The 22,755-nt window shown below is 43.4% G+C and overlaps 2 protein-coding genes across 10 annotated transcripts in view; both read right to left on the bottom strand.

The window, feature by feature from the left end:
- RIC8B (RIC8 guanine nucleotide exchange factor B) overlaps positions 1-12,499 on the bottom strand; it is a 58,733-nt gene extending 46,234 nt beyond the window's left edge. For 2 of the 7 annotated variants that reach the window (XM_037880197.2, XM_037880205.2), the window contains exons 1-2: positions 12,209-12,499; positions 5,369-5,416 (exon numbers count right to left, since the gene is read on the bottom strand). In XM_037880197.2, coding sequence (XP_037736125.1) covers positions 5,369-5,416; positions 12,209-12,295 — 135 coding nt within the window. In that variant the 5' untranslated portion in view covers positions 12,296-12,499. Of the gene's footprint in view, positions 1-5,368; positions 5,417-12,208 lie in introns of those variants that run through there. The other 5 variants (XM_037880177.2, XM_037880185.2, XM_043542292.1 and 2 more) reach the window with 4 other exon arrangements.
- A 6,275-nt stretch (positions 12,500-18,774) lies between these two features.
- The window catches only part of RFX4 (regulatory factor X4), a 131,751-nt gene continuing 127,770 nt past the window's right edge, over positions 18,775-22,755 (bottom strand). For 2 of the 3 annotated variants that reach the window (XM_043542267.1, XM_037880166.2), the window contains one exon: positions 18,775-20,284. In XM_043542267.1, coding sequence (XP_043398202.1) covers positions 20,012-20,284 — 273 coding nt within the window. In that variant the 3' untranslated portion in view covers positions 18,775-20,011. The remainder of the gene's footprint in view (positions 20,285-22,755) is intronic. The other variant, XM_037880158.2, reaches the window with a different exon arrangement.

The raw sequence follows: 22,755 nt of genomic DNA, 5'->3' as shown, positions 1-22,755 counted from the left end.
TGGAAACAAGTTTCGCAGTTAAAAGGAAGGGTGTTACATAAGATGTCAAGAATGAAGGAAGACGAGACACCACCAGAAAATTACTGAAAGCATGGAACAGAAGCCAAGTCAACAGGAAGGGAATCAGAGAACTAATTATATAGAGGGACTTGTATATTATTTAAAGTTCTTGATTTTTAGTTGGGTTTATATAGAGACCTAGAATGTCAGTGTATATAGTAGTCACATAATATATTTAAAACATTTTCAATAGAACTGTGTGTTATTTATTCATAGATATGTCAAGTCATCTTAGCCATTTTGTTTTTGTCGGGTTTTTATTTATATAGTTTAGAACTATGATTAAGATTGCAATACATATTAACAACTTTGATAGTTAGAAACTAACATCTTCAGGTACCAAATCTAGTTTTAAGTGGAAGTATGTTGGATATTAAACCCACTGTACCCTTAAATATCCCACTATATTGATACTAAAAATACTTTTTTCTAGCTTTTATGCGTTGGGTAAATTCACATATTGCCTTGGAATCCATTTGTGCGCTTGACCCATGAAGGTAAATTGTTCCTGTATAAGTGGTCTAGATCAGTGGTTCTCAAACTGAGGGTCAGGACCGCATTTTAATGGGTTCACCAAGGCTGGCATTAGACTTGCTGGGTCCTAGGGTTGAAGCCCAAGCCCCACTGCCCGGGCCGAGGCCAGAGGGTTTCAGCCCTGGGTGGTGGGACTCAGGTTATAGGCCCCCTGCCTGGGGCTGAAGCCCTTGGGCTTCTGCTTTGGCCCCCTACTCTGGGTGGTGGGGCTCAGGCTTCAGTCCCCCACTCCTGGGGTTGTGTAGTAATTTCTCTTGTCAGAAAGGGGTCACAATGCAATGAAGTTTGAGAACCTTAATTTCCTTGAATGTTCTTGTTCTTTAAGTAACTGCACATGGCAACTGGTTCTTTGAATAACTGCACCCACTTATGGTGTCCACATTCCCCAGAATAGCAGTTCAGAATGTTTTCTCTAGCAGTGACTAATGGGGTCATGCATGTGCTCCCACCACTCCTCCTCACCCCGTCCCCAGGGAATAAAGTGTACAGCAACCTCAACCTCCATTCAGTTCCTTCGAACTGCTTTAAGTAATGAGTTGGAACAACAGTGTCCATCTGTATTATTCATTAACTGCCAGCCTAAATACTCAGTAAACAGTTTGTTTATAGTTGGTTACTTTTTACTGTTTCAGTTAGCAGCAGGTTAGGGAAAAAAAAAAAAAAAAAAAAAAGAAAGAGTGCAGCTTTCGGTAGAGCCTAAATTCCCAGGTTTTAAATCATGCCAATCCTGGGGGGCGGGGCCAGGGGAGAAGGAAATATTCCTCTCACTGATACCCAGACAATAAAGGCATATGTCATGGCTGAGGAACTCCCAGTTATCCCAGATAACTGTACCATTTGCATGCCCTTCAAGAAGTGGACACAAAGGGAGAAGCAGTCTAGACTGAATCTTTTTCCTCGGGGGCAGGGGGGGGGCACAAAAAAACCATGAAAGCTATGTTAGGCTCTGACCATAGACAAAAGCTTCTTCCTTCCTGAGACAGTCTTCAAATTCTCCTATCAAAGTTGTGACACCAAACTTGGGGGCCAGGAAGCAGCTGAGGCAAACTCAGGAAGATCCATCAAAACAGTCCTGCTTCCAAGGACTGAATAGTTCTGACTCATCAGCTCCTGTGCAACTGCAGAGAGAAGTTTTAATCAGCTGTTCTCAAACTTTGTTGCACCACGACCCCTTTCTGACAACAAAAATTACTACGCAACCCTGGGTGAGGAGGACCAAAACCTGAGCCCGAAGCCAGAGCCCTGCTGCCCCAGGCAGACGGGGCCGAAGCCCAAGGGCTTCATCCCCGGGAGAGGGGACTGTAACTTGAGCCCTCCACAAAAAGAAACAAGGGTACCAGTTATGAAAACTTCTTTGAAGCAACACATCAATAAAATTAAAAGGATGCAAGTCCCACTTTTATCTTTCAGTCTCCTGTCATGGTTCCTGCATCAGAGTTTTCTTCAGCCAGAGACACCAATTCCTCTGCAGCTTCTGACACGAGTCTTCCATTAAAAAGAAATATCAACGGAGAGAAAATAATAATGAGAAGAAGCTTCCTATTACATCTAAAGATGCTCATTTTCACTATGCTCCTTGGTTTCCTCTGAACTGGCCACATCTCTTTCTATATGGCCACAATACTCATAATTTCAGAGCAAGTTCTCCCACAATATACTATTCGTGACTCACAGGCTGCAGACTCTCAATTCTAATAATTTTCCTTGTCTAGTTCAAGACACAAAGGAACAAATTTTAAGTGATGATGAAATACCTGCTCATCGGGACAATCATTCTGATCCTATACCTGATGAAATCATTGCACAGGCTACTCCACTTTCACCTGATAATTTTAGAACTTTTCAGGAACTACTGAAGCATATAGTGTACACACACACACTCACTCTTCATTTGGATTTAGTTCAGGAAAAAGCATATAAACTATTTGATATTCAGCAATCAGCAGCCCAAGTCAAGGTTGCAACACCTATAAATGAAGGGATATTGGATTCACCAAAAGGTATCTGGGCTTCCCATGCTTCCATTTCAGCTACTTTCACCACTTCATGGTAGTGACAGACATCAGATGCCATTCAGAAGATTTGAGCATTTTTATACTCATCTGGCACCATCATTGCTGGTTGTTCCTGCAGACAATGAGAGAGCAACACACTCTGGAAAATCTACTCCTGAGGGGGGAGGAGAATTAAGGAACTAGATTTTTTCAGAAAGAAAATGTATTCAACATCTTTACATGTTAGGGTAGCAAGTTATCAAGCCATGATAGCTGCAATGGGATAGACTCAGATTTTAAGGACAAATTATCCTCAGAGTTCAAAAATGAACGTAAAGCTATTTCTAAAGGAGGACAGTTTATTGCTAAAACGTCTCAAACTGCATTAGATGCTGCCGATTCTGGTGCTCGTTCAATGGCTACAGGTATTGTAATGCAACACTCGTCATGGTTATCTGCCTTAAGTTTTACCAAAAGAAGTTCAAGCAGCAATTCAAGACTTGCCATTCAAATGGTCAGAATCTGTTCAGTTCTAACATTGATAATCTCTGCATTCATTACAAAATTCAAGATCCAAGCTCAGATTTTATAGAATTTCAAAAACAAGGAATTTTGTCCTCAGTCTTCCGTCTCCAGATATAGGAAAGCTCAATATTCTTTTTTCATATTCTCAACACCAGAGGCCTTCTGTACAATTTAAAGAAAGATGTACATATTAAAAGAAGTCAGCTCCATTACCCTCTCCTGTACTACTCAGTTGGATCAGGCACAGAGACATCAGATTCGACGCAGTGGTCAAGGATCTTGTACAGACGCTCCCTGACTTATGCAATCGTTCCATTCTGGAACGCCTTACACAAAACTCAAGTTACGCAAGTCGGAAACATATCTGACCATTATGCCAACAAAAAACAAAAACAAAAAACCCCAAAACACTCTTTATTTCTAGCTTACGGAGCTTTTTCCAGAAGTGCAGATTTGCATAAATCAGGTCTTGCGTAACCCGGGGAGTGTCTGTACTAATCTACAAAGATCTATGCCCTTTTACTTCACACTCTGATTCCTGTCTATTTTTTTTCCTGCAGGCTTGGATGCCATTCACCACAGATTGATGGGTCCATCAAGTAGGCAAGGATCATTACGCCATTCAATTTCAAACCTTTTCTTCCTTCCCGCCCCATTTCCCAGTTCCTTTTCAGGGACTATTCTCATGAGAATGCCACATGCCAGCAGATAGATGACCTCATCAAGTTAGGAACATTAGAATTAGTACATCAGAAGGGCTTCTATTTTCTTTATTTCCTCATACCAAAAATACATTCAGTCCTCAGGAACCTTAAATACATTCAACACACCAAATTCCGCATGGTAACTCTCACTTCAATTATCCCAGCACTAGATGCCATGGATTAGTTCATTACCCTCAACTTGCAGGACATTTATTTTGATGTGCACTCACAAATGCCAAGATTTATGGCTCTGGGGAGTCATTATCCATTCTGGCACTTCCTTTCAGAAGGTCATTGACACTGCAGGTGTTTATGAAGCACCTGCCAGGACTAGCAGCTCATTTATGCTTATAAGCATTGCACATTTACTTTTATCTGGACAACTGGCTTGTAAAGGGGAAGTCACGAATGCAAGTCATAGCAGCGGCAAGCAAAGTGATTAATTTATTTTCATCCCTGGGTTTGGGGATCAACAAAGTCAAAGCTGGATCTGTCCCGGTCTATAGGAGAGCTCTGATGAATTCTAGATTGAAAAGCAGTGAGAACATTCTTTCTACTGAAAGGATTTCAAATAAAAAAATTTTATCCTTCACATCTGTACTTACCCTCTGCCTACAATAAGAAAGAGTTGCAAACTTTTAGGCCATATGGCTTCGTATATGTTTGTAAATCCAATTGCCAGATTATGTGTCAGACCATTTCAAGTATGGATCAAATCACCTTAGAAACCAACACTCAATGATTTGTCATTAAAAGTACTGATTCCTAATCAAATCCTGGAGCCTTGATGGAATGATAGACAAAGGGAAATATATGTGTGGGAATTCCATTTGCTTCTCCAGTCATGTCTGAAGCTCAGATAACCGATTTATCCAAAATAGGCTGGGATGCACATATTATTTTTGTCCTCGTGGCCTCTGGTCATGTCTAGAACCTATGATTCACATAAACATACTAGAATTGAGAGCCGTGAGATTAGCTTGCAAAACCTTTCTGCTTTTCATCAAGGACTCTTCAATCCAAGTTCTCATGGACAATTCTACAGTTACATATTATACAGACAGAGATTGAGATCAGACCATCTTTTTCAAGAAGCCACAAAACTTTCAGAATGGTGTATTGAGAAGCACATCAGTCTGACATTTCCTTCATTTCCTGGGAGACAAAAATGGTATTGTGTACTCACTAAGTAGGCAGATGTCTTGTCTGATGAATGGGAAATGAAAAATTTTCTACTAACCCAAGTCTTCCAAGAATGGGGAATTCCATTTGCTTCTTCCTGCCGGTTGAGTTAGTGGTCCCTTAATTTATTTTTCCTAATCAGAACCTCCAACAAGATTACTTAGCTCTTTTTTGTTATTTTTCTTTATCAGTTCTTCTGGAACTCTAAGTTTCTTTTTCTGACAGCACAGCGAGGCAAAACATATAATAAGCGTGACAAACTACGCTCAGTTGTATCACCTCAGTGGTAGTGGACTCTAAACAACACAGAGCAAAGGAAAGACTGCCTGAAAGGGGGCATGCACAAGTAGAAAGGTTTGTTTTGCTTACCTTTCTTTTATCCTCATCTGCAGGATCAAATTTGAAAGTGGCCCTATTCTGGGGAAAGAAATAAGTTAAATGTAAAATTGCCATAATCTGATTAGAACAAATTTCACAGTTTTAACATGAATCGCAGTTGATATGGTGCAAAGGGACTTTCTTGAATCATGTAATCTAACCCACTGCATCCAACTGTGAGGCTACAGTAAGCTTGCAATAAGTGCCTCTAAATTGTTCCCCAATTACCTCTATAGTTGTGGTATAAGCCTGGATCCTGGAGCTATGCAGTGCTAACCTTTACTCCCTCTGTGATCATGGCCAAGTCACTTAGGGCCAAAGACTGACCCTATTGAAATCAGGGATATTTTTGTCACAAACTTCAATGGGCAATGGAATCAGGTCAGCAAGATAATACCTACTTACACACAAGGGAAACTGCAGTTATCTCCATCTTTTCACCTTATACAGGTGTTGAGGATTAGTTCCATGTGTAAAACAGCAAGGCTATTTAGTTACTCAGGCTTTACAAACGTAAGTGGTGCATCTCATTTGTAGGTTGGGAAATTCTGCTTTAGGTTGACTTTCCCAGTTTGGGTATTTTTAAAATAATTCATCCAGACAATGCTGATTCAAATAAAAGTGAGTACAGTACAAGATCTGTTGACATATTTCTTCAATTTTTAATTTTTACTAGTTGTAAATGCATTACCTAGTGTTCTTTTGTTATGGGTACAATTAAGTGTGAGGAAGGTGTGGTCTCACAGAACTTGAGCTAGTGATGGACATTAGTTCTATTTTAGAAAATTCTGAACTGTATTAATTAATCAGCACTCAAGTGGCAAAAAATATTGTTAGAATTTTTTTTTTTTTAAACTTGACAACACCAATTAGTTATTTTAACAATATTTGGTCTTTAAGAATGCTAAAAAGAGATGGACAGCAATAGAGTGTAAGACTCTTGCTAAGCTATGTAACTTTATCCAATGAAGTGAACATTGATCTTTACTATCTCTGTCCTTTAACACCATAAGAGGAAAAAATGACAAGCTGCTACCTTTCATACAAAATGATCCAAAGGTCAAGCATGACTGCTTACATGGCTTATCTACAGGCACTCTCCCTTGCACAGCACCAAGCATGCACCTATGTTGGCAAAAACTGGACTAGACGTCACTATCTGGACTCACTATCAAAAGTGATCAGCATCAGTCTCTTCAAGTAACAACAGGCTCTCAAGGTCAAATGATGATTCTTTTTACTCCCCTCACATCAGACCTGCCCAACAATGCAAAAAGTAAAACAATCTGTAAAGCTGTGGTAGCTGTTTTTAACTACACTTAATGACCATGAAGGTACCAGCAGAAAGTCTCTGGGTAGGAAGACGCAGAGGACAAGCTTTGGATATGTCTTTACGAAACAAAATCTGGCTCATATTAAGTGGGACTCCCCCAGGCAGAACATCTATTAGGGCTAGATGGGAAGAGTTCACCACCTTCTCATCACAGATGTCAGAGTGAAAGAAAGGGGCCCAGACCTTGGCAGCATCTTTTTATTGATACGACGCCTTGAAAAGACTAGAGAAACCTCTACTGGGGGTAAGGTATCTTTGAGCAAGAGAGAAAACACAATTTGGCGTGCCCACTGCAGATGGGGCCATGGAGTGGGAAGAGAAGGAATGAGCATCTAAATAAATGCTCTTTTAAACAGCCGTCTGCAGCCACCAAGAAACAACTCTTAAAAGTTAGACACACAGAACTGGGTCCTTCTATTAAAGAAATAACTTTTGTTTTATAGAGAGATAAGTTATCTGCTGCTTTTAGAATTTGCTGGGTTTTCTTTTCTTAAAAATTTGAAAAGTGTGCCCAGGGTAATAGGTTGTTTTTTCACGTGCCTTAACAAATCAGTTTGTAATGGAACCTAGATACTGCGATGTTTTCTGCTTCTGCCTGATTATGCCTTAGAGGATAAATAAATGAGACACAGAAACACTGTGGTAAGACTTCTTTGTAAGGACCATAATAGGCAGGGGTCAGATTGGGAACATGTTTAGAGATTCATTCCTGCAGCCCAAGTTTTTCTGGAATACACAGCAAAACCTCCAGTCATCAGAAGGAGAAACTTTAACCACAGCTTAAATGCTAAATCCTACTAAGGAAAGCTTCCCAGGCCATTCCCTGCCCCAAATGAGTAGGGGTTGGCAAGTCTGACCAAGTGAGGGATTTTTTGCTGGGTGGGGTTGTTGAGAAGGGAGGGGGACAAACAGAGATAAAGTATTAGATATTTATGTGCATTCAGACACTGATTGCATATACAGAATTTAACAAAAATACAGTTCTCGGCCTTACATGCCTGCAGTCTGCCCCTCAGGCATAAACCCCGTACCTCAGGTGACAGTTATCTAAACCCTCTGTTGGACCACAGGCAAGTGAATTCCAGAGCAGAAATTCACACACAGGTGATACCTTGACAGTAGCCCTAACCGATACAATCAAGTCTATCAACAATTAGGCAAGAACATGCTGAGATACTCTGCTCAATCTCCAACAAAACCCCAGGTAGCTGGAGGCTTCTGCTAAAATAATCAACAGTAAAACTGCTACTGTCATCATTAAACATCACTCAATAAGAAATTGAGATACGTTCCTATCCATCTCATACCTAGGAAGACAACCATGAACTGATTCCCATTCATAAAGGTTTTCCTTTCAAATCACAGGGCTAGAAATGTAAAGAAATGAAAAGCTTACTCTGCACAAAACAGACAAAGCCACCCAGAAAGCCTTGGTACAGGACACAAGCTATGGCCAAGATTCAGACTGAGCTGGTACTGTGCTGAGATGAGCCTCTGCAACAGCGCAAGAAAGAAGAGGTGGCAACTTAAGAAGCTAGTACTCAAATCTAGCAGATTCAGAGTTCAAAATAAGCCTTTAATTGCATCCAAAAGCATGCTAGAAGATATAGCTGTTCTCCAAAGTCTGAAGTAACAGCGGTCTGACGGAATAAGGCGTCTACTTTTTATGTCAAATGACCTTCAAAGATAGACTACACCACCTTGGGTTGCCTCCCGGATTGGCCAGGAGTCTCCCAGAATCAGCCTCGATCTCCCAGTGGCTATTGAAAGCAATCCGGGAGATTTTAATAGGCCATTAAAAGTCCGGCCGGTGGAGCGTAGCGGAGCTAAGGCAGCCTCCCTACCTGCTCTGGCTCCATGTGGCTCCTGGAAGCAACCAGTACATCCCTCTGGCTCCTAGGCGCAAAGGTGGCCAGGGGGGTTTCTGTGTCCTGCCTCCGCCCTGTGCACTGACTCCAAAACTCCTATTGGCCTAGGTTCCCAGCCAATGGGAGCTGCCGGGGCAACACATGCAGGCAGGGGCATCACACAGAGCCGCCTGGCCACCCCTGAGCCTGACCGACCACTTCTGGGAGCCTGCCGCACCCCAACCCCTTGCCCCAGCCCAGAGCCCCCTCCTGCACCCAAACTCTGTCCCAAAGCCCACACCCCGCACACCCTCCTGCACCCCAACGCCCTGCCCCAGGCTCAGCACAGAGACCCCTCCCACACTCCGAACCCCTTGGCCCCACCCCCAGCACCCCCTCTTGAACCCCAACCCCCATCCCAGTCCGGTGAAAGTGACTGTGGGAGAGAGTAAGCGATGGGGGGGAGGGGGGGAGATGATGTAGGGGGCAGGGCCTTGGAGGAGGTGCAGGGCAAGGCTGTCTGGGTTTGTGCGATTAGACAGTTGGCAACCTTACACCACCAAAACAATCTAGATGTCGTGAAGTCCATATCAGACAAAAATGGAACCAATCATCTAGCCCAGCGGTTCTCAAACTGTGGGTTGGGACCCCAAAGCGGGTCACGACTCCATTTTAATGGAATCACCAGGGCTGGTGTTAGACTTGCTGGGGCCTGGGGCCGAAGCCCGAGCCCCACCACTCAGGACCAAATCCCAAGCCCCACCCCCCCGAGGTCAAAGCCAAAGCCTGAGGGCTTCATCCCTGGATGGCAAGTCTCAGGTTACAGTTTGCCCCCTCCTCCCGCCTAGGGCTGAAGCCCTTGGGCTTTGACTTTGCTGGCCTCCCCACCCCCCGGAGGAGTAGGGACTCGGGCTTTGGCTTTGTCACCTCTGAAGCGGTGGGGCTCAGGCTTCGGTCCTCCCTCCTGTGGTTGTGTAGTAATTTTTGTTGCCAGAAGGGGTCACGGTACAATGAAGTTTGAGAACCCCTGATTTAGCCCAACAAGTGAAAAACTAAACTTCTGGCTCTCATGCTACCAGGGAATCCAAACATATCCCCAAGCCCCTTGACTACACATGGGCATACCCCTGTGGTAATGGAAGCAGACATACCCTTTGCCACCACCCACTAGATGCTTCTTGCCAGCATCTTCTGCTCAGCCTTTTCTGAACTGAGCTTCAGCAGGCTCTCTTGCACACTCATGCCCTTACTTTGGCCAGGTATACAAGCAAATTAAATAAGCTGTGTCTCCTGGATTTTATGAAAGAGACAGCGCTCCATGTTATTCACATACTGACAACAGTCACAGACCACATGGTCTCCGCATCACCTAGTAGCCTCACATATACACCAAGCAAGATGAGCGACAAGCGAACCCTAGCCAAGAGTGTCCTTCAGGTGGATGAGAAGTTACCCATCACCATCTTCCAGGAGAAAGGAATGGAATGACTCAAGTGCAATCCCATCCACTCCCCAACCAACTCTGCAGCCATATTATCAAAACCTTGAAGTCACTGGTACTATAGGCTGACGGCAAAGCTAAAAAAATCATTATGGTATTCTTATTTCTGAGCGTGGCTGTTATTTTGTGAGGGATAAATAATGAGGACATTACAGGGAAGGTTAATAGTCATACAGCATTCATACAAAGAAAAGGAGTACTTGTGGCACCTTAGAGACTAACCAATTTATTTGAGCATAAGCTTACGTGAGCTACAGCTCACTTCATCGGATGCATAAAAGTGGAAAATGCAGTGAGGATATTTTTATACACACAGACCATGAAAAAATGGGTTTCTCTCCCCCTACCCCACTCTCCTGCTGGTAATAGCTTATCTAAAGTGATCACTCTCCTTACAATGTGTATGATAAACACCCATTTTTTCCATGGTCTGCGTGTATAAAAATATCCTCACTGCATTTTCCACTTTTATGCATCCGATGAAGTGAGCTGTAGCTCACGAAAGCTTATGGTCAAATAAATTGGTTAGTCTAAGGTGCCACAAGTACTCCTTTTCTTTTTGCGAATACAGACTAACACGGCTGCTACTCTGAAACCTAGCATTCATACAGTGCATGCTGATTTATAGCCTAGGCAAAGTGAAGAGACATTCAGGTCAGACTATTTTACGGAGTAATTATACATTAGGATAATGCCTAAAGGTCCCAGTCAAGATCAGGGCCCTTTCATGCTAGGCACTGAACAAACATGGCATACCCTAAACCTAAGGAAAAGAGTACTTGTGGAACCTTAGAGACTAACCAAACCTAAGGAGTGACAAATGGTGGGGTGGAGGAGGAGAAGCTATAAATCACCACACACTTGTAAATATTAACCTTCCCTGAAATCACCTCATTACTGATCCCTCACAAAATAAAATCCCCACTCAGAAATAAGAATACCATGATTTTTTTTAGCTCTGCCATCAGCCTGTAGTACCCGTAACTGCACTGTTTTGATTGGAGTGGGGAAGGAGGGTAACAAAGATCTTGCAGGTTTCAGAGTAGCAGCCGTGTTAGTCTGTATTCGCAAAAAGAAAAGGAGGACTTGTGGCATCTTAGAGACTAACAAATTTGTTTGAGCATAAGCTTTCGTGAGCTACAGCTCACTTCATCAGATGTTAGTCTCTAAGGTGCCACACGTACTTTTTTTTTTAAAAAAAAAGATCTTGCAGTTGATTCGATTTCTTGCATGGGTGTCATATAGACAGACACATACATACACACACATACTTGGAAAACAAAAGAGATAGAGAGAAAGTCACATAAGCGTTGCTTAATTTAATATCTTCCCAAGTAGAACTAAGGTATTTGTGGTAGAGAAAGCAGAAGACACATGAAATGAGAGGAGTGGCGACCAGGTGAAGGAGCAAAGGGGGTTATTTCAGGGAGGTGTATTTTGGGATCACTTAAGAAAGATAACCGGTGTTTGTTAATTTGTGGAAATTTACAAAGTTAAAAAAAGGGTGGGGGGGGAGTTAACAGGCAGTAGCCAGGGGCATTCTAGCAAAGACCTACGATTACGGGAGGAAACAGGAAAGAATGGGAACATACTAAGGTATCTGAGGCAGGAACAGGGATGCACGAGGGAAAGGGGTCATCAGGAAGCAGGGGTTAAAGGAGGAGCTGCATTAAGGCGGGATTTCACAGAGATAACAGGTGTCCGTGACTTGGAGTCACGAAGCGGGCGGTTGCGGGGAGTAGCGGGGGGCTGCGCGGCTGCCTGCGGAGCACTCCCGAGTGGCGGTGTCTGGGGGAGAGCGTTACGAGGGCTCCCGCGGGGCTGGGGTCAGCGCCGTTCGGACGCGGGGCGGCGGGGGAAGCGGGCTGGCGGGCGTGCCGGGGCGCAGAGGAGGCTGCTGGCAGCGCTGTGCCCGGGGAGCTGGAAGCGGGGGTGACAGTTACACGGCGGGGGGGGGGGGGGGGGGGGGAGGATGCTGCGCGAGCGGGGCGGCACACCGGGCGGGCGGGGGGGGGTCTCGAGGGTGTTACACGAGGGGAGCTAACGGGGGCGGGGGGAGTTATACCGAGGTCCGGGGCTGTGGCGACGGTGGCTTATATCGAGGCCTGGGAGGGGGGGGCTGTCCGGGGAGGGGGCGGGGGGCGCGTTACCTTCTCGTTGTACCGGCCCAGGACCCGCTCGAGGCCCTCAGCCCCGCCGCGCCCCCTCACGGCCTCCAGCGCCGTCTCCAACTCCATGCCTGCGCGGCGCTCCCGAGCCGCGGGCACCGCAGCCGCAGCGCCTCCGCCAGCAGCAGCCAACACCCAGCCAGCTGCTCCCCGACCTTTCACCCTTCACCGCCAATGACGCCACGTTTGCCCTGGAAACCAACGGCCCGGCCCCACCCGGCTAGGCGGGGCGAAGGGAGAGTTCGGTCGCTGTTGGCTGGAGCGGGCCTGGGGGAGGCGGGCTCGTGCCCATTTCGTCGTTCCTATTGGCTGCGCTCTATTTCCCTCCCCAGTTCGGGGCAGAAGCCCCGGCGCCCCCTCAGGCAAGGCCGAGGCTGGCAGAGACTACATTTCCCAGCGTACAGTGCGTCAGCAACACGGCCATGCATGGCGGGACCTGCCGCCTGTTCGTGATGTGTTGCATGCTGGGAGTTGTAGTCCCTAGGGGCTAAGCTGATAGGGGTCTTAGCGGGGGCGGCAAGGCAGAGAAACTTTAATTATCACAGTCTCCACTGGAAGCACTGACGTGCTGTGTGTGTGAATGTGCGTCTTGTCTCCCGTAACTCCTTCGTGCCTCAGTTTCCCCAGCGGCCCGATGGTCATCACGACATGTCCCTACCGTGGTGGCTAATACAGCTGATAACAACATGCATTCGGCCCCGGCCGCAGGCTCTCAACCATTTATGTCCTTTTGCAGGAGGCTGCAAACACGGATCCCGCTATGGGGGTTACCACTTGTGGCCCTTCGTCCCAATGGGCCAGACAGGCACGTCGCAGCATCTGTGCCCCGGGGTCATAACGCTGGCCCGGTGTGGGCTGATGCCCTCGAATCATATGGAGTTAGTTACATTAGTGCAGGAGGGCTGTGGGGGGGAACAGAGAGCACAGGACTGGGCGTGGGGCAGAGGGCCGCAAGAGCGGAGTGTCGAGCTGGGTGCAGTGTGGAGATCATGGAGCTGGGTTTAGAGGCAAAGTGATGGTGACAGACAGCTCAGAACTGGGTGTGGGGGAGTTACAGGAGGAGAGAACTTAGGGAGGGAGCGGGAGAGCTCTATCCTGCCCTCCAGGCAAATTCTCGTTGCCCCCCTGCAGGAAGATATTGCAACATAGGGTGATATACCATTAGTATATGATGGGTTTCAGAGTAGCAGCTGTGTTAGTCTGTATTCGCAAAAAGAAAAGGAGTACTAATGGCACCTTAGAGACTAACCAATTTATTTGAGCATAAGCTTTCGTGAGCTACAGCTCACTTCATCGGATGCAACATATGTGTTCCATCATACAAGTGCACAGTGATGCCACTTCAATGTCTTGACTCTTTGTCCAAGGGTGAGAAAGTCTATCTAAGTGGGAACTGGGTGGGCAAGTGCCATGAGGAGGGTGTGTCCTGAGGTTCCAGCCAGAAAGGGGGATAAGGAGGTCTCTTTTGACTTTCTCTTAGCCTGTAGCTGAAGAAGAGAGCAGTCATTGGTGCTGGGCATGACATAAAGCTTAAAATAAATATTCTGGTGACCACCTGAGAAAAGCTGGAGCCACCACAGCTGCCTGGAACAGCTGGAGAGTCAGGGTGGTCAGGCAGCCGCTACACATACTTATAAAAAGCAAGAGGCAAATATGCACACTACACAATTGGACAGCGTCTTTGAATTCTGTGTGCACTCTACACCAATAGGTCTCAACCTTTTCAGACTATTGTACCCCTTTCAGGAGTCTGATTTGTCTTGCATAGCCTCAAGTTACACCTCACTTAAAAACTACTTGCTTCCAAAATCAGACATAAAAACACAAAAGTGTCACAGCACACTATTACTGAAAAATTGCTCACTTTCTCATTTTTTACCATAGAATTATAAAATAAATCAATTGGAATGTAACTATTGTACTTACATTTCAGTGTATAGTACATAGAGCAATATAAACAAGTCATCGTCTGCATGGGATTTTATTATGTACTGACTTCACAAGTGCTTTTTATGTAGCCTGTTGTAAAACTAGGCAAATATCTAGATGAGTTCATGTACCCTCTGGAAGGCCTCTGCATACCCCAGGGGTACACGTACCCCAGGTTGAGAACCACAGCTCTACAGTAAGAAAACAAAGCAGTGTCACTGACAGTGAATGATAAGTCTGATACCTGCGGTGTTACCATCTTTTGTGATTATCAAGAGTTCAGTATAGTTGGTGTTTTTCCTCAAGTCCCACCTCCTGGACTCATGTTATTATGTGAGAATCTTAGTTTCCATTTAGAAACAAAAATTACGCTCTCCTTCTCAAGTGACAACATGGTTGGCTCTCCAAAGTTGCCTATGCACAGTAAATCCTTTTGCAGATAGATTAATGATGTGATGGGAGTTTATAGTGGCCTGACTAGCGTTAGTGCCATGGAATGGTAGCGTGTCACAACCAGCTCCCTGCTCCACTCCCCTGCCCACTATGTCACGTGCTGCATTAAAAGAGCAAGAGGGCAATCTGATATCAACAGGAGTTATGGGTGTGCATAAAATTCAGGATGAGCTCTCAAAACATAAGGGCAGAGATCTTGTGTTCCTATATTTTTTTGTGAAGCATTATACACATCTATATGTTTACAGCAATAAAAAAAACACTTCAAACTTGAACAGTATTTTACACATTCAGAGCATTTTGTAATAAAAATGTACTGTCCAGATTGCAGAAAATTGCCTATTTTGTGATCAACAATAAAACATTACTTCAGAGGGGTCTGCTACTTGTCTCCCCCAAGAGGAATTTACTTATTCAACACAGACTCATTTCCTGACTCCCAGGAATGCTCACTCTCCTAGAGAGCTTGAAGAATACTTATCTCTCGCTCTCAAATATTTGATAGCATAGCTGAATATATCCTGAGGCCAGGGCATTAGCAATTACTAATGGACCTCCAAATAGAAACACTCCTGAACATCTTGTGCATGTGTGTATGAATAATCCAGATCCAAATCTGGATCTGAATGTCTAATTAGGGCCTTGATCAACAGTGGGCTGAACTGAAACCCTAAATCAGAACATCATCCAACCTTTGGGACATAGAGGAACAAAATCCAAGCCTAAACACTAATCTGATTTTTTTTTTTACTCAGACATATCAATATAGTACCTTCTTAAAGAAATTAAGCAAAAATAATCCTTTGGTAGTTTTTTTATCTACACACCATATAATAAAGTACAAGCCTTTCTATACCTCTCTCTCTCCAAAATAATAAAATGTTCAAATTACTTACATACCTTTTTATTAAAACCTAAAAGATAGACTCTAGAAAAAGTTACTGGCACTTTGAAGGCACATTGTCATTTATCATCTGTGCATTTGAGTTTACACCTTAGGTAGCATATGAAAGATTAGGATTTCAATGAAAGGCGGACAGAATAATTTGCATCTTCCCCCAAAGAGCTGCCAGACCTTTTCAGAGGGCGCATACCATGAGCTCTTCCCATGTTTGTCACTTTATCTAAACCTTCCAAAGCAGTGTCTGCCCCTGAATTTCATGGGTTTCAGGGTCAGTCACAACAGAATTGTGAGGTTGGCGAGGTCAGAGGCCATTTTTGTCAAAGGGTAGTGACCCTAGCAGCAAGAGATAGCCTGACAAAAAATTGGATTCATTCTAGTGAAAGTAGTTCTCACTGCTCTTCCCCTGCTGAGTCTTTTTTCTACCTGGTAATGAAAATCCTGCAAAGTTGTAGTGGGGTTTCACTCCAGAATGACAAAAGCAGCATTTTGAAAATGCATTTGTAGTGGTCTCAGGGGGGAAAAAAAAGACAGTGGACTTCCCCAGAGACATTTGTATAGTTGCACTTTACTTAAACTTTGTGGCTATGAAATCACAACAGTTTTAGTTGCCATGGTCAAGGAGCTCAGGTGGGCGGGCAGGGGAGGTCACTGAGTGGTCTAAGCATCTGCTCTGTAATAATTCCTAGAATTACAGGTTCAAATCCCTATAGAAACAATTCTGCCTTTCATCCTTCTAAATTAGACGAAATGAGTGTGTGTGTTCTGGGGGAGACCTTCGAAACCAAGGCCCTGTCTAATCTGTGCAGTCATTAAAGATCCTGTGGCTCTTTTCATAAGAGCAGATGTTTGCTGTGGTGTCTTTGACCAAAAGTCCCTCTCCCCAGCACTGATGTGCTATATGCTGGCTGGCTGCAGTCCTCCATCCCAGAGATGGTTGCGTTTCAGTGGTACTATATACACTGTATATGATTTCTATCTATCCACCCACATAGGTTTTCATATGGCTCCCATCATCATGGTATCTGAGCACATCCCCCAAATTCTAAAATATGTGTGTACACATAAGGATATATTTCTGTTTCTCTTCCTTCCAGTCAGCAGGGACTGGGCTTTGTTTATTGATTTTAACGTGCTGTTTTTGTGGAAAGGCAAAGTGGTAGATTTTGCACTTTGCTTAGAAGCAGCTGAGGTTCAGGTCACCTGGATCTCTTCCAAGAGTCCACTCCAGATTCTAGTGCTAGTGGCGGAGAAAGCTCCATTCTGCCCACATGAGCCTCACTCTTGTGGCAGACTGTTTTGGTGGTATGCAGTTGTCATGCCAGGTCAGAATCAGCCGTCTATTGGGTAACTTAGGCCACTCCTCTGTAGGGGACATTGAAAAGACCAAAACCTTGAATTTGACAAAGTATTTCATGGAGGGTCAGTGAACAGAATGGGTCACAGGTGGGCCCTGCTTGGCTAAGCAGAGGGGCTGCTGTTCAATGATTTGAGAGCTTTTGGGAGAAAAGGCAAATTTTATTTCTCTGGCAGCATTTGCTTTCCCTATGGGTTGCAGTGCACTGATTGCAGTCTGGCTGTAGGTACATATCTGTATGCATTTTATATTTAACAATTTCAATGCCTTGATTAAACAAACACAGAAAGAACACTGAAATCAGGACCTTGATCCAAACCAAATACTTCAAAACTGTAGCTGCTAAAGCTTAGCTACTTATAAACTTCACCATACATTTTAACTATGTGATATTTTGACATTTTTTGTGGATACCTTGAATTATAACAAAGGAGGATTTGATACATTGAGCCTGATTCTCAGTTTCCCTGCACCATTTGTAGTCATTTACACCAGTGCAAAATGACTGTAGACTGAGTGTAAAACAATACCATTTGATCTAGTAGAATTTTACCTCCGCTTTTCTCTTGGTGTAACCACACAATGGAGAACCAAAGCCAGATTTTAAAGATATTTAGGCACTTAAAGATGCAGATATGCACCCAGCAGGATTTTCAAAAGTGCTGGTGTTTTTGAAAATTTCACTAGGTGCCTATCTGCATCCTAAAGTGCCGAAATACCCTTAACAATCTAGCCGACAGGTTCATTATTTGTAATTAGCAAAAACTCATTTCATGCAAATTTTCAACTCAATTCTGCAGTCAATGTGTACCCCTGTCAAAGGGTTGGCCACCTCCCAAGTGCCCCCCTCGTGGCCTGAGGTGGCTCTACGGAGGCCTGCCTCACTTTCCTCTTCATTCAGAGCCTTTTAAAAAGTCCACACAGTCCAGATATTCAAAACATTCCCCTTCTGGGGTCCCATTTATTAAGTCCTGCACAAAATCTTTCACAGCAGATCTCAAACCGCTGAAGACATCATCCCAGTTTCAGCTTGGCCCAGCCCTTGGCCGCTGAGGGTCTGACCTCTCTTTAAAGTCAATTTCTTTTACCCTTGTCCAAAGCTGGGCATAGCCCCTCCTCTTGAGTGTCTATCTCCCTTTCAGAGTTCAAACACTCCATCCTTCCAGTTTCAAGCTGGGAACAGCCCCTCCTCCCTTAGGATCTGTCTTCCTGCTTTCCCAGTATCTCTTGCCTGGAGTTTGGCCTTCTCCACAGGCCTTTCGCCTGCACACACAGAGCCCTGCAGGAGCCATCTTATTCCCTGCAGTATGCATAGGCATATGCCAACAACCACCACCCACTGTTCCCCTTCAAAAGGCCCAGGTGCTTTCCCTTATGCCCAGTTGGGCAGACGAAAATTGCTCCAGCAGATGCACTGATCCTGCTCCCTCTTAAGGGGGCCAGTCACCCTGTGATAACCCCATTGACCTAAACAGGACATTGGGTATGCATGGACTGAACATTTGGCCCCTTTATTCACTGTTCTAAGAAAACAAAGGCTTTGTTTTTCCAGCACTATTTGGCATTGGCCTTGTTATAAAAGTTATATTTATACAGAGACAAATCTTGCTTCCTTCATCAGTGCGATTACTTGAGTGAACAATGTCACCAGACTTTGGCTTGGATATGGCTCCAATCCAGCAGTGCACTAAGCACATTTGTAACTTTAAGCAACCCAGCAATCTCATTTAAGATAATAAGACTATTTAGGAGCTTAAAGTTTCACACATTCTTAAGTGCTTTGCTGGATAAGGGCATATGCCACCACATTTAAGATTTGTTTGAAGAGTTGTCAGCCTGTAAAGGTCACTGTGTACAAATAAATTAAAATAAAATATATTTAATTTCAAAAACTTTTTATCTGAGTGTGAAAATCCTTCATATATCTTGCACAACTGTACAAATAATATTTATTTCCATTTTAGCCATAAACATGGTTATCATCACACTGGGTGTTATCAAAGATTTTATTTACATAACAATTACTAAAATGCCCGATGTCGTATTTCCATTTATTTATTTCTTACCCATAGGGTAATAGGTCCACCATAATTGCTTGGTGCATTTTATAATAAGAAGAAAAACCTATGTTAATAAATTCTAACAAAAACTCACAAATACCTACAAATCTGACAGAAAATGTCTACTAAAAATTCTCCCAAAAATACAATACATTTTCCCACACATACACATTACAGAATAAGTTCAAAGGCACAGCTTTGAATTATTTTTTTGTAGACACATATTGAGTTGTCATCTTGTGAAGGAATCAGAAGAGTGGTTTTCATACCTGTCGATAGGTAATGAAATGAATAATTTGTTTTGTATTGTCACTTTTATATAATTGCTTTGTATCATCGTATTTAACATATGTGGCTCTGAATCCAACACTTTACCAGTCTCAAAATCCCTTCTTAACCTTGATGTTACAGACCAGAGCTGTTGCATTTAACCAGATTGTGCAAACTTAATACAAATACATACATAATAAGAACCACAGTCAACTTAAGGCAGTGTATCATTCAATGCTACATGTCTTTCTTTTGTAAGGATAACACTTATTTGATCAACAGAAAGGTGCATCAATATACAAAGTTATGTGTAAACTGAAGCCTATAACAACACATACCATTTAAGGAGCCCAAAAAAGGAATTTAGGACAACAAGTAACGACCTGACAGAATGTCTCTAAAGAACCCAGTAGAGGTGCCAGAGCTTTGTTATGGTCAACTTTTTGTCTTTATCTCAAATTATAAATAGATTTCTCTCTAACATCTTTCCTTAAAGACTAATTAACATTTGTCAATAAGGGGGGAGGGGGAGAATGGCTCAGTGAAACTGACATCACAACAGGGCCAGACCATACCACAGAAGAAAAAGAAGGCACAGCTTGGCCAATATAATGCTCTATAGTAACAGTTAAATCTTGTTACAGGAACACTCCATCACACTGGTCTGCAATATGTCCAGATTATGAACTAAAATTATCTGTCCAGGATCGATTCAAGTCCGTTAACGAATGTTCAGATAAAGTCCCATGTAATAGCCAGATATAAAGTTTTTCTGTCTTTATTAAATATAGGGGCTCATGCTGTATGAGTCATTTTCACTTAGCCCACCCTGTGGTGGCTTCTCCATTGATATAGGCAAAGCCAGGAAAGTGTTGCATGTGCTCGTATTCAGAATTCCTGCGAGTTGTCAAGGGCGTGTACATGTCACTAGAGTTTCCATATCTTGTGGAGTGCATGGATGGACTTGTGTAGCACGTGTTTGCTGATGGGACTTCTGGCCAGCGAGGAGTTACAGGGGCTGGATGCAGTCTTGGGGTGCTACTCATCAAACAGGGCTCCATCCTGGATGTCGGGCTGTTAAAAGGGTACTTAGAAATAAAAACAAATTTTAAAAATGTTAAACACACACATTAAAAAAAAGTTAGAACAGGCAATAGCATACATGTTGCCTTTGTAGTAGGAACTATTGTTAAGGAGCTATAAAGGTCATCAGTAAATTCATAATGGTAAATATTCTTAGCAATACATTCTCTTTTATTTTTATCGAACACTTATAGTGTGCCACATGAGATGTTCTGCAGACTGTTAACTGAGAGCTAAAGAAAAACAAATGTTGAAACATCAGACTTTAAAGGGCCTAATTCTTCATCGCCCTACACCTTGTGTGGTCATTTACAGCAAGGCAAAGTGAGTGTTATATTCCACCCTTCTGATTTAACTACACTACGTGCAGGGCACTGGAGATCAGGCTCAAAGACAGGAAGTGGTTAGATGGAGGATCTTAGATGGAACAGAATGGGGAACAGATTGACCAGCAATGCATGTTTTGATTATACCAAGGCTGACCAAGTTTGAGGAGTTCAGTAACCTTCATAATGGGAAATATAAATAAAAGTCTGTCCCACACTGGTAGATGTTTGACAACAGTGGACAGGCTGGGCAAGAAAGTGGAAGAGGAATACAAAATGGTGGTGAATCATGTGGTGGGGACAGAAAGGAACTCCTGAGTGGAGGAGTGGAGCAAGTAGGTGGGCAGCAGGTGGACAGAAAGACAGAGAGGGATGATAGTACCACTTGTGGGAGGCCATTGTGAATTTTAAAGAGAATGAAGGAAATTGTAATTAATTAGTTTCAGAGATGAAGAGGAAGCCAATTAAGCGGACAGAAAATGAGAGAATATGGTACTACTTCCTGGAGGAAAAGGAGCATAAGTATTATTAATCCAAAATAGCCTATAGATTATGGAGAGTTGTGGGTTGGATGGTGATGGAAGATGGGGAACACTGTTTGGAAGATGAGTAGGTATTGCTGGAAAGAGGGAAAAATTTAAATGCAGGGTTGGCAATGATAGCCAAACACCCTCCATATTTAGAGGCAAGGAGTTTTTCCATTGTAAATGGGGAATAGACTCACTGAGTGGAGAGAAACTAGGGTTTAACAATCAGGTCTAAGCCACCTGAGGAATGTCAATGTCATCATCCAGAAGGAGGTAAAGATTGCATAGTAACAGATCAGATGTTCTGGAGAGAGTCAGGTGGTGGTTTGGTGCCACATGCATTGTCTTGACAGAGAGAGGGATAGTGCAGAGGAGGACTAGTAGAGAGGCAGACTCCTAAGGCAGCCGCAGGAAGATGAAGACCAAGCAGAAAGTGGATGAACTTGTTTTGTGAGGAAGGTCAGCATCTGGGGCTGGAGGCCTTGGAAGAAGGGAGATTTGTTTTAATGGAAAGCAACACTGGGGAAAATAAGGGAAGGAAGAGAGAGGGTATTATGGATAAGAACTGGTGCTAACTACAAAAGAATATGGGAATAGACATACCAGGGTAGGCAGCAGAAGAAGGGACAGTGATAAGTGAAATCTTGAGATAAAGAAAGAGGGAAAATAGTAGGAAGTTACACAGGGAGATGAGAGGTTTCTCAGCCTTAAACAGAGCATTTTCTACTCATGAATGCTATGCCATTACTCAGCAATGACAGCCAAAACCATAGCAACTCTCTATAAGAGACTCTTAGTAAACATTCAAAATGTTCAAGTTTTATTCACACATATGTTCAGGTAAAGTGCATTTTAAAGTTGCGTGCACTAATATTCTCTGAAACTGATTTTAAAAGGCCCTGATCCTGCAAGTTGATCCATATGAGTGGACCCTTATGCCTATATGGAGTCCCACTGAAGTCAGTGGGGCTCTGCATAAGGGCAGGGTCATCCCACAGGGATCAGATAGCAGGATTGGAGCCTAAATTTGCACATGTGAACACATGCACTAGAAGTGCAAGCCTACCTATTCAATCAGGAGCCAAACAAAACCATGTGACTTATCTAATCTATCACATCAACAGAGTTTATATTTAACAGGTTGAGTATTAAATACTAATGTTTGCAATTCATCCACAGAATAAGAAATGGTTTGCAAACAAATCATTAAATTCAAACTTCAAATACATTCAGGAAAACAATAACTGTTGCAAGATAGTTCACAAGCAGAAAATAAGCCAAATTTGTCACAACTCAAATCAAGAAACTTATTATCCAATAAACAGCAAGTCTTAAAATGTCACACTTCCTGCTCATTCTACTGCGTTCCGAAGAGGAAAGATAAAAGGACCTTTAGAAAAAGGCGGTCTGTCCCCTTTAAATGTTTACAAGCCTGTCTCCCAGCCTCTGCAGAAAGGAGCCAAGGTCTGTCCACCTAGAAGGGAACTAACTGGTAAATCCGGAGATCCCTTTCTGTGAAAAATATCACATTTAAAAAAAAAATTATCCCAATTTGAAAATTTTCCACAAATGGGAAACTCCATTTTGGGAGAACTGAAATGGAATTTTTTAGCTTGCCGGCTG

This window comes from Chelonia mydas, chromosome 1 (genome assembly GCF_015237465.2).
Source record: "Chelonia mydas isolate rCheMyd1 chromosome 1, rCheMyd1.pri.v2, whole genome shotgun sequence".
NCBI lineage: Eukaryota > Metazoa > Chordata > Testudines > Cheloniidae > Chelonia > Chelonia mydas.
This window is presented reverse-complemented; position numbering and strand designations above follow the sequence as displayed.